Source organism: Varroa jacobsoni, unplaced genomic scaffold (assembly GCF_002532875.2).
Source record: "Varroa jacobsoni isolate VJ856 unplaced genomic scaffold, vjacob_1.0 scaffold_1297, whole genome shotgun sequence".
In the NCBI taxonomy this organism is placed as follows: domain Eukaryota; kingdom Metazoa; phylum Arthropoda; class Arachnida; order Mesostigmata; family Varroidae; genus Varroa; species Varroa jacobsoni.
The window spans coordinates 25180-53124 of NW_019214199.1; the positions used below are offsets into that span (position 1 = coordinate 25180).

At 41.4% G+C, this 27945-nt stretch overlaps 2 protein-coding genes across 6 annotated transcripts in view; one reads left to right on the plus strand and one right to left on the minus strand.

Annotated features, from left to right (window-relative positions):
- LOC111268523 (uncharacterized) overlaps nt 1–27520 on the minus strand; it is a 29181-nt gene extending 1661 nt beyond the window's left edge. Inside the window, exons 1-11 of one of the 3 annotated variants that reach the window (XM_022847556.2) lie at nt 26829–27518; nt 26376–26684; nt 17311–17549; nt 13351–13570; nt 12818–13045; nt 4138–4280; nt 3476–3640; nt 3014–3233; nt 2446–2692; nt 1952–2105; nt 1408–1521 (exon numbers count right to left, since the gene is read on the minus strand). In XM_022847556.2, the coding sequence (XP_022703291.1) occupies nt 1408–1521; nt 1952–2105; nt 2446–2692; nt 3014–3233; nt 3476–3640; nt 4138–4280; nt 12818–13045; nt 13351–13570; nt 17311–17549 (1730 nt within the window). In that variant the 5' untranslated portion in view covers nt 26376–26684; nt 26829–27518. Of the gene's footprint in view, nt 1–1407; nt 1522–1951; nt 2106–2445; nt 2693–3013; nt 3234–3475; nt 3641–4137; nt 4281–12817; nt 13046–13350; nt 13571–17310; nt 17550–26375 lie in introns of all 3 variants that reach the window. The other 2 variants (XM_022847557.2, XM_086971729.1) reach the window with 2 other exon arrangements.
- The window catches only part of LOC147752364 (uncharacterized), a 35732-nt gene continuing 13593 nt past the window's right edge, over nt 5807–27945 (plus strand). For 2 of the 3 annotated variants that reach the window (XM_086971731.1, XM_086971730.1), the window contains exon 1: nt 23768–24821. In XM_086971731.1, coding sequence (XP_086827857.1) covers nt 24708–24821 — 114 coding nt within the window. In that variant the 5' untranslated portion in view covers nt 23768–24707. Of the gene's footprint in view, nt 6824–23767; nt 24822–27945 lie in introns of those variants that run through there. The other variant, XR_015314263.1, reaches the window with a different exon arrangement.

Below are 27945 nucleotides of genomic sequence, written 5' to 3' on the forward strand. Positions count from 1 at the left end.
TTTACATAGGGTTAGTATGGGGCTTGAAGTGGCTTCGAGATACTTCAAGATACTTTCCAAAAGCCTATCTGATTTATAAATCTGTTCATTAGACAAAACGATCTCAGTTTCATCGCTTGTTCATAGAAATTTAGATTCGTCGAACTTTACTGGCTCTCAGGTGCATGTTTATACACATGTAATAGAGCAAACGGAAGATACTGTATATAGTGTTTCTTTGGCAAATTTCTGGTTTGCCTATAACTATATATGTAGCATTCACTCTCTTAGAAATCTCCGTAAAGGTGTGCTAGAATCGCACAGCGTCGTTTCCTTCTCCTACAAACATGAAGTGAGGGTAATGCTAAAACGTTTTCAACCCGCAAAAATAATATTTCCCTACCGAATTGAAACGCTTGTCGATAGTTTCAACTCAAAGGTTTCAGTGGTCCGATGTTACTTTTCCGCTGGAATTGGATTCGTGAGTCTCCTATTCTAAGGACTTCAGAAATGTGAATCTCACAGTAGGTTTAGCAACATGCGTTTGCGTATTATCTCAGATGTAGGCGGAGAAAATAGAGACGTCTCAACAAAGAAACCAGTTTGTGTAAAGAATAAATCTCCCCCAGAGCTATATAAGGCTTACAGGAGAGTAGACCTTTCCCTGCATTGGCATGTGCACGTATTGCACAAACATACTTGCATAGTACGACGTAGCGTTCTTGTGTGAGACATTGTGCTTTGTTACCAATTCAGCGTGTACGCCTCGCAAATGAAATTGGTCGCTAACAATTGTTTTACTTGACCCAGGCTATACGTAAGAACTGAATAGACGGAACAGCCGGACATCAGTCGCCACATAGTGCATGACTTTATGACCTTACTGCACGCGCGTGCATCAGCCGTGTTACGTAGACACATCTGTAAAGGGAATGTCTGCGATTCGTCACGCTTCGATACTAAACGAGGTCGTGGCTTAAACTTGTTAACTCCCTTAATGTTTATTTAGTTATGACATAAAAGTTTTTCCCATAGTCTTATAGTCATAGTTCGGTACTTAGAGTCCGTCGCATTCACTTAAACTTCACCGTGTAGCTTATCACAGTGCTGCAGGTATCAATAATATTGATCTTCATAATGCAAATAAGTGTATGGCGATATCTCTATGCTCAGTTACATGAGTTTGCCTGAAGAAAACAGACTAAAAACACAAGATCTAGCAATTGAATGCATATAACACGGTTCGCGTATAGCTAGATCGTATGTATCACTGCTAATTGCAACTATTCGTTGCTAGTATCCTTAGGCTCACTAATTAATATTCTAAACGGAAAATTTCTTGTCAGCCAAAAATAACGCGGACTTATGCTGTCAACAAAAACCGAAAACGTCGAGGTATTGTAAAAACGTCGAGGTATTGTAAAGTACCTGGGAGCACGTAGGTCTCCGGTAAACTCGTCTTGATACTCCCAATGGCGATGCGCCGGGTCCATATCGCAAAACCGAAAATTCTTCATGGGGAAATGCATACGGAAGAACAGCCTGTGAAACAAAATCATCACAGATAAACAGATGACAACCCATTAAATAACTTTAGCATAACTGCTATAATGCAGTATTTGGCAGCTTCAAGCTACTGGGTGAGCAATTCAGTACTCGAATTATTTCCTTTCTAGACGTTTAACGGTATCTATTACTAACGTCATATTGCCTTTCGCATGGTGCCGAGAACATGTATTGCCAACAAGCTTGAATTAATGGTACGATGGCTTCGAACCTGCACGAGTTGTCAGCTTGTTTTCGACAACCCTTTGGGACGTTGCTCTTTTTTTTTCGTCTCTTGTTAGAGTTACAACAAACCACGAAATCAGTACCAATGCTCCCATAATGCACAGTCACATCTCTGATCATTAGTAAAAAGGAATAATTATCTGAAAGATGTAAGTTAAGAATATGGCTGAGGGTTATGCACCGTCTCTCGTGATCCGTCAGCGTAATTCCCTCTCCGCTGACTTTCATGATGACGGCTGCGATCGTAATAGCCTTCTCCGAACGCTGGGCAAAGAGGTGGTCAAAAGCGTTTTTGACTGCGTGAGGGCCTGTTAGCATGCCGATCTTGTGGCAACCTAAAATACGTCAAATAGGTCCAAATGTATAATCAAATGATGCTTAGATCATCGACCTATCTTCGTTTATGAACTGACTAACGCCTACCATAGACTCAACAAGCTGTGTATGTAGACTCATGCTGCTCAACCTTAAGAGCTCATTGAGAAGAAATATGGTTGTATTCCCTCGTGATCAATAAAAGAGGAACTATTATATATCATATATGCTCGAAATGACAGTGTCCGGAAGCCTCAATGTGATCGGCAGCCTTGTCAAGTTCGCCGTTCACTAGGTCACCTACGAGACTACATCGAACATACTGTTAATAAAAAACAAATAAATAGATAATTCATTTACCGAGGTACAATACCGTGAATGCCACACCATGGTTGTAATCGGGTACCAGACCAGCCAACGATTGTAACAGTTTATCTGCGCTCTTTGGCTCGATCGGAGGCTCGGTTAATAAAAGGCGGTGTGGGAGTGACAGTGCCTGTAGGCTATGCTGGTATACCAGGGCATTCAATGAACTGAACACGGACTCAATATCAGAACCGCGCACCCTTACTCCGCCAGGGGCTGGCTCTATCAAAAAGTGTCGAACCTACGACGAAATCCCAAAAAAGAAACAAGAAACATCCGTGACTATGTAACTGCGACATCACTTCAATTGACCAGCGATTGACTTGTCCCGGAATCCTTTGCCGTCGGCAATTGATTCTTATTTCGTACCCCATGTACGTTCGAGCGGCTCGACTAAAGTTCAATCAGTTACCAAGCTGAAAATGAGTAGCCACACATTGCGACAATGACCGTCTGTTCGTGATTGCTGACATTGATCGAGAATAACTGAAGGCCATATTGTAGAGATCTGTATTGTTTTACATAAAAAAGATAGTAATAATAGCAACCAGAATGAGCTTACAAGTTCCTCGGGGCTCGTGTGTTCTCCTCTGTCAGGAACTTTCATGGCAAGTCCGTATGCTCCAGGGTAGCTCGTCGAATTCCGTACGATAAATGTACCTGGTTGTTTGTCCTTTAGGTGGCCAACGGCTGCGTCACGGGTCATATCCGGTTGGTACCAGTGGGCCGAAGAGACGGAGGACGGCATGGTTAGTGACTCGGACACCACGGGCGTGATTGTCCTATTGAGCAAAAATAACAGGGAAACGTATCCAATAGATAGTAATTCTATTGACCTCTTGATCTTTTAAAGAGTGCCTTTTTCCCTTTTTCGTAATATGGCAATAATTTCTTTCCTGACACGTAACATTAGTAAACTACAGAATAACACAAAACACTACCATGCTGATACCTACGTTTTGAGTTCAAGTTGGCCCGTTATTTTGTTTTTGTGCTTAGACCATGTGTGCTTTCGTAGTGTTACCTTGGTGGAGATACTCTTTCCGGAGTAAACCTATGAAGCTTTTCGTTGGATACTGATAGATGTTTAGCTGTTTTTCGTAACGATTCGTTAACAGCTTGCAGTGTAGCAATGGCATGGGGGGACGACGATCTCTGCACGTAGCGGACCGGTGACACAGATCGAACTCTACAAGAACGAAAAGCGAACAATTCATCACGATCATAGGTCCACAGAAAGATCTCAAGCAAGTCCGTTGGGGGCTTTGGGCTTCGTAAACTAATATTTAAAACGATGGTTGCGTAGCATTGTTAGCAAAAAAAAAAATTAATAATTAGAGACCACACCCTGTCAATAGTCGACACTTAAATAAAAATACGTACTAAAGTTTTGGACAACAAAGTTCTTAGGTAACTGCGATACTCGTCGAGTGGCCATCTGCTCAAGTTGAGTATAAAACTATATAAACAAACGTCGATTACTGTGATCCAATAGTTCCGACTATAGTTGTTTAGAACATCTCTTCATGATGTGACAAATAAAATATTCAATATGTCGTAATTGTCCTATTTAAAATTTTGAAAACGGCAGGAGATACCGATAATTAACAACGCTGCATTGCATTTTTGTCATCTGCATATTAGTAAAGTTAAGGGTTATCTTACAAAGTTCTCACAAACACTCACGGAACTGGGCTCTTTGATTTCGAGCGTCGAGAAGGCGGCGGCGTATAAGCTCGGGTTCGCTGTCGCAGGGACTCGGTTCGTTCTAATTCCCGTTTCTGCTTCTCGGAGATCTCATTCATCTGACGCACAATCTCAGGAACGATCTAAAAATAGAGCATGAAAAAATGAACCGACTTGAATCTGGCTTCTATTTATTTTTCAGAGACGATAAACACACCGATACTTTTCATGTTCGAGGCCAATCACTTCAAAGGTACGGGGAAAAGAAACGTACTTATCAACACAAACTATGCGGCCTCGAGATACCGTTGTACCTAAAAGTTCCTTATGAAGAATCATGTTTGAGAATAAGTGTGATCGTAAAGACCCATCTACATCAATCACGAAACTACGCGTACGTAGCAGAGAAAGAAGCTGACTTTTTATTTCACTTCTATTAGATTGAGGCAAACGATTTTACACAATCAAATAGGCATCATGTCACTTCTTCACAGGGATGGTGTTTAGGACATAAGATGTGATTGACTACGAGCACGTAAATTTCATTGTAACATTTTCTTTGACTGAGCTCTATTTCGAATACAGATCTTCACAGTAAAAAGTATGCAGGTAACTTGCATGTTATGGTTTTGTAGATGACACAACTCAAATCATCGCTTACGACACGGCTTGAGGTTTGTACGTGGATTAAGATTGCCCAACGACCTATTAAAAGTTCGCCTCTTTAATGCGGAGCAATACTTTTCTTAATAATCACAATGTGCGTCCGACTGTTAGGCTTGACAATAACAAATTCGATGTAGTTATTACTAATTATGAAAAATTACAGTTATATAATTTATATATTTTACGCTTCTTGAAAATGAAGACGCTACAAAAGTAAAAAAAAAAAAAGATTGGCTTTCCACATTTAGGAAATTTACAATATTTTTACTAATTGATTATCCAAAATGGATATAATACAGTCTTCAGTCAACTCAAGCCTAGGTAGACTAACGATGGACTCAGAGAGCTCCTTTACAAAAATAACCGCCTATGAATTAGGTCTACCGGACAATAGGCCTTAAACCTACATCCTTTGGACTGCGGTTTTTGCTTTCACTATGTCCCTAATATTCCGAACATAGGACTGATCTTGTTTCTGCTATCATCGGCCAGTTTCGTAGAAATCCCTTTTCTTACTATTGAGCCAAAAATTAATTACGACGATGAAGGGATTCGACATAACGCAAAAACGCATTCGTCCATAGCCTTTACAAGTACAAGCAGTCAAGACGCGCTTGGGCGATATCTAAGTATAGGACAGACATGCATTTACCTTGTAGAAAGGATTTTGTACGGGCAGCATACAGATGGGGTCTGCCTGTACAACGGCATTCTAACAACCGAACTTGCCGGCTTAAAGGCGGGTGTTTTCCCTGTTTAGAATAGATCAGACAGCTACAGTATGCTTCTAGGCTGCCTGCGCGGTACTTCTATTGCTAACAAATTAATAGATACTATGACTCGCTGTTATCCTTAGTACAAAAGCGCATTTCCTACTAAAAAATCATACAAAGCATTCATTTCCAGTCTCCGCGCTATTTTTCAGCATTAGCCCTAAAGATTATATTATAATAAGATCATGTTACGTACGCTCTTTTCTGTGTTTTATTAAACTTACTAGATTTCAACGTTCCACGAGCGGCCCTGATCTCAGCTATACTATATCGTCCCGAGGGCTCGTTAGCATAGTAAAAATAGCAGGGATCGCTAAAAAAAAAACACTACGTCATTCACTCGAGCGTAATACCTATCCGGCGCAGTCGACGCGAATGATCACCACCAGATCAAAATCACACAACCACTTCCAGCATTTTCGTGTACGAAAATGCTACTCGGCACCATCTCCGTAATATTGCCCCACCGCTATATCATCGTCATCATCAACGCGATTTGCAGGCGGAGTGGGTCACAGGCTACTTCCGAATGATTCTCGCCTCTATCTAGCTTATTGACTCCTGCTGTACGTCGCGAGAGTCCCTCTAGGCAGCGCACTCTAACTGAAAGCAGCGGACGGACGAGTAGAAAGTTGAAAAGCTCATCGTCAAAACTCCTTTTTGCTATCGGCCGGCATTAGCGGTAAAAGTACGAATCGCACTATCGTCCTGATGGTGGCAACGCCACAGATCGCATTAGCACGTGGTCGTAAACGGCCGCTCTCTCCGTCTTGAGCCGGCCGCGTCTGTAAATGATTCACCGATTTACCAATCCGGTTTCAGTCAGATGCCGAATTTTCACTGAGGCAGACGTGCTGCAGCGTGTAAATGCCATAGATCTCCATCATTGTCTGTCGATGTAATGGCTTCAGAGCATCTGTACGTTCATGGTGAAAGTCAAACAGCGTACAGACTAGTAGCGTTTCACGTTTCGCCATGCTTCTGTGTATCGACTTGTAGCATATCGCCCCGCGCAAATATCATCAGCTGAGATTTCTATGGCGCGTGCAGGATTCACCGATCGACGGTGCGCAGTGGACGAGCCCGTAATATTAAAGAGGCGCTGCTATAGGATGTAAGCGTTTTACGCCACAAAATGGCACCCGAAAGATGCAGACAACTCGACCCGTGAACATCTCTGGCAACTGGAACTGCAACGACCTTCGAGCACACTAGAGGTGTCAATCGCTGCAAATATACGCATGAAGGTACGCCAACTCTCTGACAGTAGCGTCAACGTGGACCAATTAAAATATAATTAACAAAAAAAAATTCACAAGCGGGATGTGTATTTACGACACTGTTTACATCGCGTTCAGCTCAGATCAATCAGCCGATCTTTTACAAAATGATTTCCCTAGATCTCATCAGACAGTAGACAATGGAGCGCAGCGACCCTGTCGATTCAAGTCTATGACTTTTCAGCGCTGTCCTATCCTATCCTATCCTATCCTTTAGGTAAAATTAATGGCATACCATTATCGCTTCGGGCTGATTACGGTAATAATATTTGTCACACAATTATGACGCTGCTCATCCGTACAATCGAACTATTATCATGTATATGTAGCCATGTGACACTGTCGCAGCATATAGAAACAACATACTTGCGTAAAAATCGCAAACTATGAAAACCGCCAGCTACTGACACAGGATGACCAGCCGAAACAATACCCTTGTCCAGGCAAAAACGGGGTAACGAGACGAAGACACACTGAATTTCATTCAAATAATCACGTTCGAAGCGATGAAAAATGAAACACAAACACATGAGGCTGATTTGTTTATTGGCTACAACAACAAGCTTTAGCCAATAAAAACTGTTTATTTAGATTACGATGACAGATTTATGGTTGACTCATAGAAATTTACGGTATACGCCAAGTGTTTCGTTCTTAGCAGATAATAATAAATCTTTCTGATCGTCTATAGTAGACGACAGCAAGACCGCGTTCTGACAAACACAAAAATACAATAACAAACACGTTACGCTAGGTGTGAGTATGTCCGCACGGCTAGAGATAGCTACATATTTGAAAGCGGCAAACGTTACTACACGGTAGGTTTGAAAGCCTGTTGTAAACCTGGTCCTACCATTTATCATTCGAGTGTGTCAACACAACAGGCAATTGTACGCTTTAAAAGAGAAGATTTTTTCGTTTATGCTATGTTTGAAAATATACGTTATCCGGGAATTTCTGACAGGCAGATGTAGGTGACGTTCACGTAACATGTGAACTAGGCAAGCTTGGAATAATGGTTTGACTTGAGACACTCTGCTCTCTGTTGGTTTCGTTAGTCCAGCTCTTTACGCTAATCAATCATGTACAAGTAGCAAGAGATTCTGGCATCTCGTAGTAAGCGTTCTTTCGGATTATATTATAAAAGTTGTATATTCGAATCTGTCTGTTTTGCTGTTTTTCAGCGGAATCAGCTCTGCTAGAAATATATTCGGAATATCAATCACTTTATCCCCTAGTGAGAATTTGGGCTTTTATTAAACCCTTATTCGTTGACAGTAAAACATCTTCTTTGAAAAAGCTTAACTCTTAGGCTCAGATGAAAATTACGTGATTCGTTTATTGGTCTTCATCGACAAGTCCGCAAAATCTTCTTTCTAAATAAATGATAATTTTCAATTCTTTTTTTCTTATTACAAACTCATTGAAAAGAAATAGTAATTTAGTTTGTGGATAACTCAGTCAAACATCTGAGGCCGTACTATAACTTCACGTAACGGAGCCGGTTACTGATGCAATTCCCGGCTATGCTATAACAGCGTACCTTTCCAAGGAAAAGCTTAAACGTACAGAGTACATTCGTGTTTTTCGTTCGGTATCTTAGCTATAAATCACAGTTTAACTCTAACTTGCTTTAACGTTACTCACGTCTCGCAAAGTTTTAATTCAGAAAGCATTCGAGTTTGATTCACTTATTGATGAACCTTGAAAATCGGACCTAGGCCCAAATTGGCCCATCGATAGCCTGCTTTGGCTTCCACAGTTTAAGGTAGTTTATATGGAAACATTTTCTTGATCAATTATTGCTTCCTGTACCAGGCCGAATGTATAGTATTATGCATGTCAATGTTTGTAATGTTTGTAATGTTTATATTTATTTTATTCATGTTTGTTAGCCACACGTATAGCATTAAATATAAGTAAAGAGGAAAAAAAGTTATTTTTTATCATCCTGCCTATCTCCAATAGCTTGTTTTTCCCACGATGCCAAAACGTCCCAATGAGCGACCTACTATCCTAAGTCAAACGATGCATTCTTGTCAATGAGCGAATACAGACGTACGTTTAGCATGAACGGTTAGCTAACTATGAAAGGCGTTCAGTATGCTGTTTATCTTGCGCTCTATACATGCACCATAGTCGTTTCTAGAAGGCTATTCATTGTGTCTCTTTCCGTAAAGATAAGCCATTTTTCGACGCGTTTGCAAATGGACAGCCGGGTCCAAATAAATTTACACATAATCCACAAAGTCTGTATTACATCTTGTCGACTAGCACGTTGCGGGACCATAGCACGCACACATTACAATGTCACTACCGTGTTAGCGTACCGAACATCACACCACTCATTGAATGTTTTTCATTGGCACCATGTTTACATGGATCTATCAGATTGATATACCGCTTTATTGGCCTCTTTCTAGTGTACGTTATTGTATCCGTCTTGTTTTGCGCTGGCTGTATTTCGCGAGGTTATACGCCTTGTTGGTGCAGTCAGAGGTCCTAACGGTTTTATTTCCCACGGAGTACGACGTATAATGCCAACTTCTAATTTCACGTCTTCATCTTCCATTAGCCTAAGCACTTGGATTATAGATATCCAGCCGTAAACATCGCACACGTGCTGATCATCTATTACACACTGTATTATACGTATATAAATTGAAAAAGTGGTCACAATTTAGCAGAGTGTTAGAAGAACCACAAGCAGTCCCTTTGTGGCAGAACGACCACCAGCTATCTGAATCCTTTCATGGTAGTCGATTCTATCGAGAGGTAAAGGTCCGCGCGCGCGCGGAAGGTAAGCGCCCTGGCCAGCGTGTTCAGTCGATGCTGTTGTCCTATGACGGACTGTCAAGGTGAGGAGGACGAACCCTAAATGGAGAACTGGTCTTTACCAACACCAGATGGTTAACCCATTGTTTGGCTAGCTAAATGATCCGTCCAGAACACTGACAGAACATAGAGATTTACACAAGAATATAGGATCGAAAAAAAAAAAAAGAAAATCGGACGAGGAGAAGCGTGTATTGGTTACGATTTTTCTTGTTTATCTACTAAATAAGGAACGATAGTAGCGTTAGGCGTGAGTTGGATACGTAGGTGCTCAGTGAGCTCTGGCTTACTACTCTAATTAATTATAAAGTAAACAATGACTTCGTGACAAAGCAAACGATGGATTTTGCTTCTGTCTAATGTAAAATTTTCTAGTAAAACGCCACTAAAAAAGAGGCGTCTATTAGAAGCGACAAAGCCCGCAAAGTTTGCTACATTCGTATCAACGAAAAATAATGTTCTAGGCCTAATATTCTGTAGAAAATTGATTTTTCCTTAAAAAATATTTGAAACCGTCAGCGAGAGGCCGGTGCCGAATCGAACATTATTCTGAAATGAGTCCGGCGCTATCGCGAAATCAACGGTCGTTATAGAACTGCAGCGACACTTATTTTATTAGTTTTTATAATAAACGATCTTCGACACGACTGGACAGGTGGTATTTCATTTAATCGATACTGGACGCCGATAGCCGATTAATTAACGTGACTGAGAATTATTAATACAACATAACCTCAACGACGTTCTTCCCAGGGCTTCGATCGTTGAGGCGAGCGCTGCTCAACTGGAATTGTCATCTATTTAAACGACCACCACGTCGAAGATTGAACTTCGGAACGTCCTTAGCCCTGCTGTCGGCTCTCGCTAATATTATTACTGCATAGTCGTAATACGTTGACTGAATCGCTATAGAAACGATCCTAATACCTCGTCGGCAGAGATAAATAATGAAGCAAAAAACGAGGAGACGCCGTCAGTTAACCTGATACACTCTTTTAGCTTCTGCAACTAGACGGTGTACGTGATTTCGCTGTTTCTGTCATTGTCGAGGGCTGACGTTCGGTTTTCGCGTTTGACATAGTCGACAGATGCCGACGGCGCGTCGAAGAAACACCATCATTCGGTACATAAAGACTGCGGAATGGCCCATACTGCATTCATATCGTACCATAAACGTGAGGATGACGTTTGATCGGAGGGACTACAGTCGTTCGGCTGCCTATAATAGCATTTCAGAGCTTTCAGCTAACGGCTAGTAGGTGTTGTCTGGCGCTGCTAATGAGCCTATGAGTGAGTAGTAAGCCGAGCTAGGCAGTACCGTAAGGCAGAAACTAGTATTTTACTCGACTCCGCATACATATTTATTACGGAGCGCGTGGTCACCCGGCCTCGTGCGTGGTAGATCCGGTGACGGTAATGATATTCGTTATATAGCCTGCATATAAGAATTTTGTATCGCATTTGACGCATGATTAAGGTACTCTGTCGTACGCTCGATTGAATCGCTCTGCATAGAGCGCTAGTCAAGCCTTGGAATCCGTTGAAACCATGTAACCTGTCTCATATAAGGCGGTGCCTAAATAAAATGAATACTTTACACATGATTTATTTACTGAATTCAGGGCATTCAACACCGTTATGAAATGGTGCAGATTCCGGTTGGCTGAATGGCTTTTTTTAAGGTGAACTTTACTGTAAAGTTATTTAAATAGAACTGAGACATAAATATAGATAGGGGACAGACTATTGTTCTACTGAACTGTCCGATGAATGTATTGTGCCGCGAGCTAATATGACTTTTTGGTTTCGACGTCTCTAAACGAAGAACCGCGGTAATGACTTTTGCCCTGATGTAAACTGCCACTTCTTTTATTTAATAGTAGCAAAACGGGTATTATATATATGCGTATGTGTGTGTATTTAGATTTTTACTAATTCGATTGTTGCGCAAATCATCTATCGAAAAAATGCCCGTAAAAAATTATCAGCTGCCGTATGGACTAGATGCAAAAATGTAGACATTAACTCTTCTAGCCGATATTCAACGTTATTTTCTAAAGCAGTGTCGAGATACCGGTGACTGAAGTAATGCCATTATCATTTATGTTCTTATGCCGCTTATTAAATAAGTCACGGATTTCCTTGCAGTAGAGTTTTTTGCTTTTTGAGTTCAAATAGCCGGAGATGAATTTTTTGACTTTAAAAAGCTGTTTTCTAGTTAAGCAGCCCGATATGGCATTGATCTAAATAAGCAACAATGCCAAAAAGCAAGGAGGGTGAAAGTGCGGAGATGAGCGCTATGCTGCAACGGGCTTTTTTCTTCTATCACCAATAAAGCCCTTTTAGTTTCAATTGAACTATTTAGTCTTATGGGCATTATATATCCGAGTTAACGCTTTAACAGAGCTTTAGAATTTCAAAACGAGCAGCGTTCCCTTTCCAAAATGGAAAACACACAGGGAAACCTTCGTTCGGCAGATATTTTCGCTTCCGCAAAATTCGTAGCTATTTCGAACCAACTTATGACGATGTTTTGTGTTTCGTATCGGTATAGAACGTCAATTGGTTACTACCAATACCAGCTTAATACAAAGGACCCTTTTGTACCCGTCTTAGTTCGTTGTACAAGATGCAGCGTCATATCTATCCTTTCGACCACATGCCAGCGAGTTGAAACTGTTTACTAACGGTAGAGTTACTCTCAACTAATTAGCAGGTTCTCACTTAGTTTGAGAGTAAAACTTTCGTCCAATAATGCCTGAAGTTCCTCGAACGTCTCGCAACGCCTACCTAACGTCACCTACTAAGAAATGCTCTGACTCATTAAATTATCACACAACATTTAATAAATATATTCTATTGTTTGGTTAGCATTATTTTTTATTTGGAAGATGACCAGCATATAATGCCTCAAGTAACGCACTGGAACCTTATCCGGGTGTGTATCTTGTACCCACTATATATTTCAAAGCAGATAGCTCAGATATTTCAAAAGACGTAGAGTGATCCCTGCGAAGAAGCGACAAATGTCAGAGCAATTGGTTCCTCAAAACTTGGACGATTGAAACAGTCCAAGTTTTTGTACAAACTCCACTTTTGCCTATTATTACGGTGTTTCTGACTTACCATTCTTGTGGGGGTGGCTGGCCGTTGGAACTCTTGTTCGCGTTCGTGGGAGTAATCTTCGTGTTCGAACCCGGAGATCATGGCCCGTGTAGGAAGAGATGGCTGTCGTCGAAGCGCTGATTTTGGCGAGTGCTGTGCGTAAGGGGACCCTGGAGAACGAGGTGAGTGTGGCAATGAAGGGGAGATTGCTGCACGTTGGAGGAACGGCATCGTATCCGATACGTGTCGCTGTTCACAGGGTGGCCCACGACAACAATTAAATTTGGCTCATTTGTTATAGCCGTAATAGCGATCAGTCACTTACTGTACAACATGTGACTCAGGCATAGGGTTCTAAAACGCCTAGAATTAGGTTGTCAACTATCGATTGTATGAGATAGATAACGATAGTTTCGATCAAATAATTAGCCATTTCCAAGAGTAGATTTATGAACAAAGCAGTATTTAAAAGAGGTGTTACCATTATACGTACGTAACGTAAACGTAAAAAATTAAATTAGACTTATAATCATGTGCCACATAGTGGTCTTTACCACAGGTTGTACGGCCTTGCGTGTCATGGTTTCGTCCTTCTTGATGACGGTTACCACAGGTTTTCCAGCGGTGCTTGTTGTGTCTTGATCCAGTGAGTATTTCAGCTCGATTAGGAGCTGATCTTCCTGTCTGCGCTTAGTCGATTGTCGATCTTCAACGCTGTGCTTTTGAGCCAAGACGTGCTTTTTCCACTCGAGCCAGCTTGCTGGAGAGTAGTCGCTGCACAGGGTGTAAAAGAAAAACATTGCTCATTTCTATGTAAGCTATGGAAGTGTCAGGTGTTTCTTATTAAAGCAACTGCAGAATTTTTCCACTGAGGAAAGATTTCGATTATTCAAAGGAACCCAAATTGGCGAGGCCAAAGATATTAGTGCTACAGAGATACGCTTCAAATTCCCTATAAAAAATCTATCTGTGAGGCCCCGACGGAATAAGATACACACGGAAATTCGACAACTTTAGATTGTGTACAAATGTCTAATACTGTCGATATGCGTTAATTAACAGAATGCTATACAATGTCAGCTAAGCTTGAAATATGAGTTATAGATATCTCTGTTAACAGTTTTTTTGCAGGCTTAAAATGCTAACTTTTCTAATATAAATTTACCGAACAAACCTGTTAGGCTAGTATACCCACAGTCGAATTAAACACACCTACAGAATGCAAACAAATTGGAACCGCTAGACATATCTAGCTTGAAGGCTGAAACATTGCCTGGTCATGCGACTAGTCCGTAAAATACCCCATTCCAAACCTCAGTTCTAACTTGATAATAAACGGTTAGCTTATTGTTTTGTCCGTGTGTCAACATCGTAAGAGATTTACCAAAGGTCGGAACTAAATGTTTTCAACCGTAAATCTAGAGTGTAAATTCAAGGGAGGAACATAAGGTTTTATACCGGAACACTGGAATGACAGTAATCGTAGCATTAAAGTAATTGGCAAAATGAAAAATATAATGTTATTCTGTTTGTATCAATACAATTCGATTGTTTCAGAATTGTCCTTATTACCCTCTGCTACTAAATAGCTGAAGACTTGTCACTCCCATACTGTGCAGAGATTTACCTTCTGTAGTCAGATGACTGTCATTTACGTGTGACAGCCTGTTGCAAACGTATGGCAGTAGTACTTCGTTGTGTTAAAGTTGGGATAATTAGCGATCGTGCTTACCGATACATGGCAGTTTTTCGAAGATGACTAAACACTTTATAAACAGTGAAGATAGACTCGAACAATGAAAACTGAGAACTTGCTTGTATATTAAAACAAGAATTACGAGTTAATTTACCTTTTGTTAGGTAGTAGCGTAATGGGTAAGAATTACCGCCCGTATTGTTAGTTGCGTCTCTAGCGTTATGTGGTCAGAGTGACACGCTTACAATGACGAGGTCTCGGATTCGAGTGCCAACCCTGGCTTGCATCGTATTGTAGTCCGAGTCGGCCATTTTCTCAAATACAGCTGTTTAACTAGGGCAAATCACAACATACGCAAGTTGGGTTCCTACAACACCGCGGATATCACTGCCCATTGGGGTGATATTGCACAGGGGGCATGTCGACCTTTTAAAAATATCATTCGAAGGCTGTAACAAACGATGTGCATACGCGCCGTACGTAATGTATTACGTATTTTTTTTTAGAGCTACTGGGAGATATTTTAATATAAGTTACCAAAGATTTACACAGTCGGCAGCAGCATGAGTCTAAAACGATTTATGAGGCTTATATTTGACACCGGTCCGAGTAGTTTACGAAGACAATCTCAATATCTCGGAAAGGTACTGGGAAGTGATTTAAACGAAACTCTGAACCTCAATTGCTTCTAATAACACAAACATCTATGGGGGAACATATTTATCCAGTGTCCATTCAGCCCTCCTGTGCACTGTCACGGTACCTCTAAAATTCATTGAATACCCAGATGTTAGTCTATAAATAAAGTCTTATTTTTGCATTCGAACACTTGCAAATCATACTTGAGTATGTTCATAGAAAATCGATATCGGAAGCTCAAATTTCGTTCAGTCCCTATAATTCGTATTCAATCCAATATATAGTGGTCATGCGTTCGTAAAACGTCATCAAGTAAACCTTTGGGATAGAATCCACAGTCCATTCAGAATTATATCATCGAACGTAATTTGCGTAAGCGTGAACGCCTGAGCCTCAAATGAAAGCTGTACACTCAGCTTTAACACTATCCACAACGCGGTAAGTAAGTCACTGACTACTGGGGTGATAGAACAAGTTACGAAGGTGCTTGGATGGGTGGGTACAGGTTCTAGCTCACTTTATCGTTTGCTTATATATATAGATATATATATGTAGAAGTCGACTGTTTTGGGTGGCTTGATATATCGATAGGCCCAGAAATATCTTAATGTTCATCACGTTATTTAGGCGATCATACTAACTATTGTAGTTCTTGGTAAATTGAACAGGCTACAGATTCTTGACTTCGGCCTTGTGGGTGGCTTAACTGCAGCTGTCTTTAGCTTATAGGCCAAGATTGTATTTATACAAACGCTTAGAAGAAACTAGCGTAACGTATAATCGCGATCTGTATGTTGCGATTAAATAAGCTAGTTCTCAGAGATAAACAAAGGCCAGAAAGTTTACCGTAGAGTAACGTTTCGTATACGTTGACCACTCACAGTTGGACAGTTTTATAATATGGTTCTGTTACCTATAGATTGTTAGATATCAAGATTAACTAATCTGGGAGCGGAAGACACGTCTCTTCTTCGTGTCTAGGAGACTTTCAATTAGTCAACTAAGTTTAGCGTAAATCTTTGGGATAGATACTATAATTCTTCAAACTCTCTACAATATTAAGTGATGTTTTTACTATGCGGTAGAGATTTTTCGGAGAAGCTAAATTACACAACACTTCGAAGAGTTCGAAATTAGAGCCAAGTGATCTGTATCGCGTGGGGGGGAATTAAACGTAAGCCGTAATTATCTCAAGCCAGTGCACTGTCGTTATTCGATGCCGCTTATAATATCGCATCAATTAACTTTATATATACATAAAAATAAACTTACCACCGTTATTGTACTATATCGACAATAGCCATTACGATAACACTACCTAATCATGTTAGGGCTTTCGCTTACGCGCAGGGTCAGCGAGAGTAATGAATTTAACCGGCTGCATCCCAGCATGAAAAAGATCTTCCCTAATGCCACTGTAAACGATCTCAGCTGCGTCTAGATAGCTTCGTCAGATATCTGTTTTTTGAGACAGTCTCCGCAGGAGGGCAAGGCTTTTTAGAAGTAAAGGGCAAATCAGCAGCCAATTAGCAGTATACACAGATACATATATATATACCATAAGGCGGATGCGTGTTGTTCTGTTCCGTTGGAATTAATCGGAAAGTTAGGCAGATGTCTTAGCTTCTTTTTTATTGACACATGTCAAATCATCCGCTTAAGAGGCACAACTTGTCAACACCAGTGAATGCATTAGAGCTACAAGGATAGAACAAAGATAAGCGAAGGGACGATGACTTTAGTCTTTTTTTTTTCATTTGTATGAATGTATCCAAAGATACACACCACATGTGATCGCCAGTTATTAAGGCATTCGGGACAGGTATATGGAAACATAAGCTTACGACCTTATGTATAGGTTTTAAAAAATCAGCTATTTAAGGTACACTGACGAGACGCTCTAATAAGTGACCTTTGTTCATATTATAGTCTAAAAATTTCACATAGAAATTCAAGAGCGTATATCTGGTGTGGAAAGCACACAGATAACAGCAGATTACCCTCAGTTTTGAATCATCAAACACCGTTGAATAGAGTCTGTAAGAGCTCACATGCTGTGATGTTTATCAAGCCATTGGCTGGGCCGCATACCCCAAAGGCGTCGTCGTCCTTCAAAAAAGCAATGGTAAGCCTCTGAGTGCAACCTTCCTGTAACAGTAGGTGAGAGTGTGCAACCTACTATTCAGGTTCTGGAATCCGATAATCCTTTTCTTCCGGAGGTCTCCTGCCAACGCCCTCGGTAACGTACGATCCTTCAGCGAGCAACTTTCGTTTTTGCAAAACCGGACTGTTCGGGTGAATACCGTAGGAAAAAGGTGAACACGTCCTCCGCGAATGAAATGATCTATTGGCCTCGAGTGGCGTCACTGGAGCATACTTGTAGTAGTTCCGCGGTGATAACGGCGCCGGGGGGTGCATCTGTGAAGCAAAACGGTTTCCTCTCTCTTATATGTATGTTTGTTAAAAAATAACTTAACTGTTCTATACATATATATGCAGTGGCTTGTTATAAATACATCTAAAACAGACAGTGAATTACGAATTAAATTGGATTGATTATAAAATATACAGTACTGTTCAACAAAAATGAATGAATGGACAATCGAAGATCTGATCAATGATTTGAATGTAGCTTGCCAATTAAGTTGTTATTAAAATCAGAGAAAATTAAGCGCAGTGACTCGACGCCATCGTCAGAATAAGCTTCGACGTAAAGTAGATAAAAGTTTTCGAGCTGGTTCGATGCCGTAGGCCCAGTAGTTCATCCATTTTTAAATGAATGGCCGAACGCCGTGTAAAGCATCGAACGCCAAAATAGCTCTGCCCTTACAAAGGGCTTCATGGTTTCAACTTGTATGTATGTTAGAAAGCAGAAGTAGAAATAGAAAGCAGCATTGTCACTTTTCACACGTATGAGTCACTATAATGCTTACGAGTTGGAAAGCCGCAAGCCTAATATTTGCTTACGAGGGGTTCATTAAAAGAAAACGGTCACTCCCTGCGCCTTTCCAGCGTGAGCAGCTTTCTTAGCTCATTACACAAAATATTCTATTAAGGCACATTCGTAATGAGAGGCTTCTTACACAAATGCATAGCGAAGATGGCCAAGGCAAACGATTTTGCAGATAGTTACATTGCCTAATCCAGTGCTCTTGCCACCATGAACGTTAAGAACTTCACACGGCTTACTTCCCTCACAATATTCTGCACTCGTCTTACGTACGTAAATTCAATCGCCACTTCGAAAGCTCTCAGTTTTCTTGACAATCAGTCGTAAGACGTGGAATCCGATCCACGATTTCCGAACTTAATTTACATTCAGATTAAGTAAAGCTATTTCCTTTTATAAAACAATGTCCTACTATGATGATCATAGATAGTTTTAGGGTCGAAAGTAAGATGAACGCGGTAAAGAAAACTCATCGAATTTCGCACCTTAATTAGCGTCTAAATCACACCGAGTCGGGACCATCTACCCCCGTTTGTTCGAACCAACTGCGGCGTAATTTTTATGCAGATCGTTCCAAGAGCCTCCTCATTCCGAATTAATCTTGCCTATCTAATACGAATGGTTTTACGGAAAATCTACCGATCATTAACTTTGCCCTTTCTTAAGCGGTAAGAAGATTGACGAAGTACTTTAGTGTTGCATTGAACTTACTTGGTCGTATAAAACGGAATTACTTGTTATAATTTTAGAGTAAATCTGCTTACCCCCCGGAAACCTAACCTGTTTACATGACAATCGTGGCTGCCAACTTCTAGAATATTCACGTTTCAGGTGCTATAGGTGTATTTTAATTAGAGCAATTTTTCTCGCTCAAAATAAGACACTCAGAAATCAAGCGTGTAGTTATAATAAAATTAATTGGTTTTCAAGTTATTTATAAACTTTTTTGATGGCGTCCAGTGAGCTGAGGTGCATACTTCAAGGACTCATCTTAATATGGCGTTGATCCGAGTGCGCGTATCTAGATAAACTAAACCGTTGTATCTAATAGACTTTGTTATATCAGACATAAATCTTCACCGCAATCATTGTCGCAAATGTTCTTCAAAAAATGGCATTGTCTGTTTTACGTCTTCTAATCCCACTATAATAGGACCTTGCTGTCGGCCTAGTTCACTTCACTATACACCTCAATAGGTTAGACGGTAAACAGAGCGTATTTGGGTAACCTTTTTTTTAATACGTGCGTATAACGGTAAGAGGAAAAATATGAATATCCATAAAACAAGCAGGTTTGGGATCGGCCTATGCGCGTTGTTGGCCTAGCATGCGCTAAATGTTGTGCTCGATTGTTCACAGTTAATGCTAAACAGTGTAACTTAACATGACCGCTATATTTTTCATACATTCTTCAATTAAACATTATGATTATTACATTCTCATCGTTGGTTATTGTAATAGCACGTTCACCCATCAATGTTCTCCCGTCTTGTGTCATTGTCTATTTCAAATTTTTGCGCCATAGCGTTTCCAGATTTAATTCTCAGTGAATGTGAGTCTAACCTGCATTCGTTTAAATTTCCTGCCGTCATACCGTTCATTTGGCTCAAACCGTACAGAATTTCTAACAAAGCAAATAATATTACTCAGATATCATTAGAACATAGATAAGTTACTCGGCTTTTCCGATTTCGAAGATCACAGAACGGGCGGGCTACCATTCTGTCCCCAGCAAACAATACCCTCCCTAACAATAGCCCTCTAGGGACGATCCTTTTATTTACTCTGCGGCGGCTGCTAAGTAAACGCTAATTGCACGCTTCATAAGTCAGGACACTGTCTTCTATTCTAGAAAGATAATTAGATTTGTTTGCCTCAATCGGTCCGTTTCCTCCGCGAGGGGAAGTCGCATTGATACCAGAGCTTTCCACCAACCTTATATCAACATTGACAAAACAAATGAACTTCATGCACTGACAGTCTATAGAAAAATAGAAGCTGTCTATCTTTGACTCAGACTCAGAGCTCCGCGCAGATAATGTCATGGCAATAATGTCCGTAGCGATGGCAGGACATGCAAAGTCAGGAAAATATCAGAGAAAAGCCACGCACTATAGCATATCATTAACACAAATGTCATATTTAACAAAAAAATGGCAAAGCTACTTAAACAATCTTGTCAATGATTTACACTGTGGAAAAGATATTATTACATAATTTAACTAAGGCAATGATTTTCTAGGCGTCGGTGTCTCTCTGAAATTCCGCTAGCCGGCCCCCTCTTTAGGGATCTTCTTCAAGGGAATTTTACACTGGCTTCAGGTGCGAACCGATTCTTTAGACCATTGCTTTTCTAGACCGATTTTATTCATTATTGCATCGTAAGTTAAGTCCAATGTTCATCTATATTCTAGCTCAGAAGCTTCATTTTTGAAAATTAAACGTTTGATACTCGTAATACTCTTAACAAGCACCGTGTGCGCTGCGCGTCGAAAAATTCATATGTTCTCAAGACAAAGGGAAAACAAATATTGAGTTTTTTCTTCATAGTAATTTCAGTATTCTTCTTACCTTTGAGACCTATTAATTTGCTTCTCTTGGATCACTTGTTTCACCTTCTAGGGTTCAAGTATTTCGAATCTGAATATATTTACGCGACAATCACGATAATATTATATTCTCTTTCTCAAAGTTCTGTAGCATGTCCCTACTGATCAGCTAACAGGCTACTTAATATTATTATTATCACTGCTTCATAATGTTTCTTCATTCGCCATGTCTAAATATGTACACGCGATAAGTCGATTCTACATACCTACACTGAATATACACGTGATACAGAAGGCGGACACACGCAGTGTCACAAACCATATATCGCGTTATGCCTATGTGGAAAAGTTAACAAATCTCAACAGACTTGCTTTTACTTTTCATCTCCCTTTATTGATTTATCCCGGTTAGCTACGGCGTAACGATGTATGGGTCAGTTGTAGAACAACGTGGGGGCAGGTCATTTTGTTTGAAACAGGGCTTAAGATCTCTCCAGGGAGAACCGTACAGGCACCGGTGGGCCGATCTGTCGGCCTGCGGAACCCGTCTGCATAGGCCACAGATGACGATAGCTTTCTCGTTCTACCGCGACTAAGCTAAATACTTGCTTCTGGCTTGGGTAGGGCGCTCTTCACGTTTTAGACGAACTGCCACACACACAAATCTATGTTCGACGTGTGGGCATTACTACCTAATACATGATGAGGAAGGTCACAACTCAACCAGGTACCGCGCGTAGCCAGCGCCGCTACCGTACCTCACTCGTTGCATTCTACTACTATGAAAGTACAATATGTCGTGGAAGTACCACAACAGCGTGTTGAGCGGACCGTCAATAATGGCGCGGGCTTGCTACGTCCCACGAGGTGGTACGGGCGGAAGGGAACCTTTATACCTGCGGCTGAACCTCTTTCAGGAAACCGCCTACCCGGTGTGTCCGACGCTAGCTGTGAACTAGGACAGGTTACGCTGAAGTACGCTCATGGGTCATAATTATGAAAGCATTCAATAGTACAATTTTTAGAGTGGGATAGTTTGAAGAAGGATAAAACTGTGACGACCAACAAACGCTTTGAAGTTCCCAAGTAATGAGCGCTTGTTACGTGAATCGTGTCGTTGAGGTAGCGCGTCCCGTCGACCAAAGCAGAAACAGATTTGTCATGAGTAAACCTTGTACCTTCAGTGAGCCCCATGCATGAATTCCTTTTTAGCAGCTGTACATTTTGCAGCAAGAGGGTTAAGCCGTTGTTACGCTAAATGTTAGGCTGAATCACTAAATTGAAGAAATTGCTTCTTTCAAGTGCCACATATTAACCGTTTGTAAGTAAATTTGAATAGGAAATAGCTCATTTAACGTCAAATTTAATGACTGAAGTAAGTTCCCATCAAAAGGATATTAGACAGTATTTTAGTTAAATAAATACAAGATGTTAGAGCTTATCTTGGATCAATAAACGATTGTATTAAATTTATAAACAATACGAATGACGGTACACTGCCTAAATAATGAAAGGTATGCTGCAAATAGTGATTCATAATTTCTGCGTGACAATATTTTGTGTTATTTGAAAATTGATTTTGCCTCAGCGTTGATTACCAAGTAAATTAAATTGAACTGACGCAATATTGATGATTGATTATGCCTACTTTTTTCTATGCGCAACACATAAGGGCGTCAAATATTTTCGAAAATGTTCTAAGATCGTCAGCATTCGCTTTACATCGGAAAGCGTCTGCTAAATGCGCGGATCCGTTGATCAGTTGCTGATGGGTGCATTCGTACATCCAAATGCAACCATGTTATCTTGACCAATAGTCAGTGCAAGTCAAGAAAATCTTGAATCTTCCTGCTTCATGTTGTGGCGGATCAGAGTGTGCTAACTATGCACGAGACTAGTTCAGCTTCGGTTGACATGACACTCTTCACTTTAAGAAGAAGCGATTATTTTTTTTTGATTATGTTGAAAAATTACCGTGTCTGCACATCGCTCGCGTATCGAGGTCCATGGATAGCGGCACAAGCGCTTCAGTCGTTCACTCTAGCGAGTGAAGTTTCGTGTCGAAATAGCCTTCTATCGCAAAACAAGGCAAGAGTCAACGCCAGACGCTTAAATACAACTATACTCGAGCTACGAGTGGTAAACACCTAAAACGTCAGGCCATTACGATTAATACAGGGACTGGTAGTGCGGTCGCCGCTGAGGCTATCATTTTACGCTAGTAACCCGCTGGTCAAAGGGACTAGGTAGCAACCATTCATTGAGAAGCACTCCTTGCAAGATGAGTTTGTCAGGAGAGCGGCTAGACAAACAGAGCAATATCCAGTTGATGATTTAGGAATGGAACCTAATTACAGATAGTCATACAACCAATTAAGGCAGTGCGTTTTACAGATCTGCCTCGTTTTCGGCAATTATTATAACTGCTAGCGTAAATAATTACTTTTCTACGGCGTCAGAAGGAACACTTTAAAAAATCATGGCATTATTTTAGTGTACTGTGTACTTTATATCATACAAAATAGATTCTGACAAGCCACTGACAATTTAGCTTTAAGAGGGGTTGTTGCTTTGGGTAGGTTTCAAAGGGAAAAGGTAATTGTTTCTTTCCGGCAGTGTTACTAGCGGAAACACCAAATTGGTCAGGTACATTTTCATCAAGTGGTCGAGGTTAACCTTTTCTACTAAATGCGTTATCATACCTCTCGATAAAACAATAGCATTTGCAATAATGTTCTCCATGACTGTAGCCTATTTCCCACTTTTGCTATGCTTCGTTCGTAGTGAACGGGAAATCTAATTTCAGGTAGACTTTTTTTTATGTCTAATGTCATCATTTACGTCACGAAATCATCTTGGAACCTGGCCTATTGACCCGGTCTTCCGCCAGCAGCTGTTCTTAGCAGTCACAGCTATATACGAACGTAACGAACAACAAGGGATTCATTTCGATGCTAAGTTCGTTATATACTATCATAGTGGTCGACCAGCGGCTGTTACAATAGTCCACTACTGTCAGAACCTATAGTTGCCGCTGCCGCCTCGTGCTAAAAATAATCCCGGAAGTCGTAAAGCTGTAGTATTTGGACAGGCCCAATAGTTTGCAATGGCTGTCACTGTGACAACCCTGGCCAGGATAACGGGCAGCGCAGCTCTGTCGCGCGTCTTTGCCGATAGGGCCGATAGATGCTACGTTCTACTCCGACTAGTTTCTCTCGTATTGTTGTTATCATTACTACGATGTTACGCGCCTTAAGATTTGTGCCGCTGTTACTATGGCCGCCGGTGCAGCCGCCACTCCCGGCATGAAAGTCATCCTGGCCTGAGCAGCGCATTTCATTCGGCGCAGGACTTCGCGATTCTGTTGCCTTGATTCTTCTGCGTATGGATACTAGTTGACCCTTTTTTTTCGTCCATGACTCGTCTGTGTTTTATCTATTACTACCATCTACTTGACCTATTGCCGTACAATGCAGGCAAGCAAAACTGTGCGACAGTGATGAGCAGGAGCGACTGGGTATGAACGCGCAATCCATGCTTCGACTAGGTATAGGTGGGATTTCGGTCGCAAGATGTAGAGCATAGAAGGTGAGTTGTGCGCTCCGATTTTCCATCTGAGTCTGAAACAGTGGAACATAATGCGAAACCGCCGGTGCAAGCAATACGATCGGCAAAACAACAAAAGCGCGTCGGATATAGTACTCAGTCGCAGAGTTCGAGCGGCAAGCAAATGTGTAGACAAATTAAAACCAAGCAAAGCGATACATTGACGCACGCACGCACGCCCCCCGCCTCGTTTTAGGCTCGCTCATAGTGTAGACAGAACGCTCACCGTCGACTGATGCCTCAGTTTCTGTTCATGCACTCTACTTCGAGATACGACCGGAAGCGTGCTCGTGAAGCCAGCAAGAACACTACAAAATAACAGCATCCAAATTGATTAAAAGGAAACTGATTTTCATTAGAGACTATTGACTTTAGTTGGTTGGTTACTGTATTCGGGAGGAAACGGAGCGAGGCCGAAAAGGATAAGGAAGATGGTGAAGAGGCCAAATTACGACTGTTTTGTTTGTATCTATGTTTTCAGCCTGCCTGACCGAGCCTGGCTTGACAGCAGTCGCCTATTTCGCCAGAAGTGACAAATATAGAGAGCGGAACAAACGCGTTCAGCGTGGGACGATTAACGGATGGGTAAGCCTATATTTAGTTGTATTAATTAAACAAAATAATAAAGAAGCCTTTTTTAGTTTGTTGACGGTTTTCTATTCAATGTCGGCTCATTTTAATTCTTTAGAACTAAATCTAATTCATTTTTTGGCAGTAAGTCAAACGGAAAGTGAAGCATGTGAGACTGATTGTCGCTTTTCCTTGTGTCCCGTAGATAATGTTACTGTAGCGCAGTGTTTCATTTCCATTAATCCAGTAATAACAGCAACCGTTACGGTGACCTATCCTGACTAAAATATTCTATAATTTTAATTTAAGGTAGTCACAAAAATGTCTAAATGCTGCGCGACGAAACGTAAACCAATTTGTAGGGGCACGCCATATGCGAACTAGCTAATTTTACCAAAAGACTATTTACCGGAAGCTTCCAGTCAATTTATCGTTGTTATATGTGTTGTATGTAAAAATAACTAGTAACTAGAGGAGACAATTATTTTGTTAAGACAATTTTTAGAGACAATTCATTAACTTAGGCAAGATGGCCTAACAACATCGAAGCCTATAACTATGCCGGAGTGCGAGATTTTCTTCAACCACTATAAGTATTAATTTTAAGCGTCACCCAAACACATTCCGCATCGTTATGAATAATGTGATAAGCAGTTTTCAAAAAAATCATCTCCCATTTAGGACTAGTTTCGATTATGTTTATAGAAATGAAACCTTAAGTTAAAATTAGAAGTTACCTCAGTGGCCTATCTTATCTAGCGTGCATAAAGAAGCAGCCGAAAACAACGGCACCAGCTTTGTTTTTCATTTGCGTCGCATTCACCTGAACTAAATGCATCTCTAGGCTCTGCTGTTAGCGCGATAACCAGCCGGACCGAATCATTTAGTGTTTTAATTTACAGGGTCATTTGTAAAAAAAAAAAAAATAAATACAGAGGAATTACAGAGCCTTTGTGCGGCGAAGCTTTGAACGAGGGGCGCTTTTTTATCCAGTTCAGTAGTTTACGTTTTGACTATACCCACAGGCTCACGTGAAATGAGGCGATTGCACGCTCCGTGCATTTATTCGAAACACAAAACAAACTATTAGAAGTAGAGTCCCATATATGACTATTGGCCATGTAGTAGCGACGGTTTTTCGTTTCGTTCCGACATGAAACCGTCGGCTTCCCTCTGCCTGAACGACACATTTCTGTGCAAAGTCTGAAACGGCTAATTAATATATAGACAATGAAAAATATTGCTATTAACCAATACAATGATCGTTTCAGAAAATTCATTGATCTGTGCCGCGCTTCGAATCACGTAACCGTTAAGATGATCTAATTTATCCATACGGTGTACACCGTGAAACTATTGTTAGAACTATCCCTTCCTTAAGATTTACGAAGTACCACTCCTGTATTAGGTCTTTTTCTCTAGCAAAGGCTCATTTCTCAGATAAGAGTCGTTCGGCAGCCCACAGGATCAGGCCTTCGATATGAGACGTCCCACTCTTCACCCCACTTTCGGAAAGACCAAGGAAGAGGCCAATACACGAGCACAAAACCGACGTCTAATAAAGCTTACCTTGACTTTGACAGAAGGCGACGAAAGGTACGAAAGAATTGTGGTCGCTAGGATACGAAAGGTCCTACAGCTGTCACTTCTCGTTTCTGGTCACGCACTTCGTCGATTGAAATGTCCTCAAGCCAATTCGCGGCAGCTGGTAGCAATTGCATATGTCGTAGGGCTAACTATTGCTGTGAATAACACGTGTTACATCCCTACAATCACAAGATCGTGTCCTATATTTTCGATCCCTTCTTCTCATTTCCGCCTGACACAACTCACCTTAGTACAAAAGCTAGTATTCGTTTGATGAGGCGACCCCTTGTTCTGGAGATTTTCACAGCGCACACACACCAGTAGTAAAGTACGTACTATAGCTTTAGTCGAATACTAAGTTACTCCACAATAAACAGTACGACCTCATCGTATGCGTTAGTACACAAGTAAACAGTAACATCAGTAGTGCCTTACCGCCGGCCTAGATGTCGCTCCACGTCCGGCGAGTCCACGCTATTCTATCGATTGCTGTCCAAGATCCAGCGTTCATCCGATCGAGGCGCTGCACGTTCAATCAGATTTCTGATCCGCAGGGGCTTCTTGCCTTCTTTATTACACATTCTAACGAACTGACATAGCGATGTCTGACGGCCACGCGGAAGCGGTCTAGCAGCAAAGACCTGCGGTGTTGCATGGCACAAACCGCGAGCAGGCAGGCAGGCCGGCAGGCACCAAGCCGGCCAAGCAGACGCAGAGCCGCGATCGCTCTACCATCGAAGAGGAGACCGGACATGAAAGCCGATGAAGGTGATGGTCATGTGATGACGACTTTCTTTCCCCAGGAGAACTAGTTAGTGACCCTTTTTCTCTCTCTTCTTTGAGTTGTTGTAGTGGTCGTGGTTCTGACGGTAATGTCGGCGGGTCGTTCGCTTGGCCGCCTAGAGTGGCGAGCATGTCGGACAAGCCATTCAACAGCTGCTGCTTGCTAACGTTTACTGGCCTGATAGCTGCACTGTTCTGAACAACCGCAGCGATCCTGCCAAGGCACCCTGGCCGGTCCGTTTGCCCCGACTCTGCCCTCTTGTACGATACTGACTATACGCCTTGCCCATACAGCAAACGGCTTACTGGCACAGCAGCACAATTTCACACGTGGGAAGAAAGGGCTATCCTACAGAGCACGTTGCTTCAGTGAGTCCGATGTGGCTAGTAATGAGTTTAGCCGGCTAAAAAACTGGCGCTGGCCATGCGACCGCTAGCTACCCTGGACGCTTACTTCTTTTCCTGCTTTCTCTCTGGAAGAAGTCAATATTACAGCATAACAATAATAGCTATTCTGTCGGATAGCTGCAACATCTCTGCATAAGGGTCTTTGCCCGATGGCGCGCAAGTGCCTCGTGAAGACATTGCGCCACGCAGTGCGGTTTGTCGTGCAGAGTTGACGCAGCCCATAGACACATATTGGGTTCCTCAGATAGCAGGGTTACAAAAATGACGACTACGACGTTGAAGACTTCTCAGCGGAACAGAAAAAGAAAAAGTGATCCTGTGACGGCGTCTCGTAGCCAAGCAGCGACTGGCGGTATGTTGT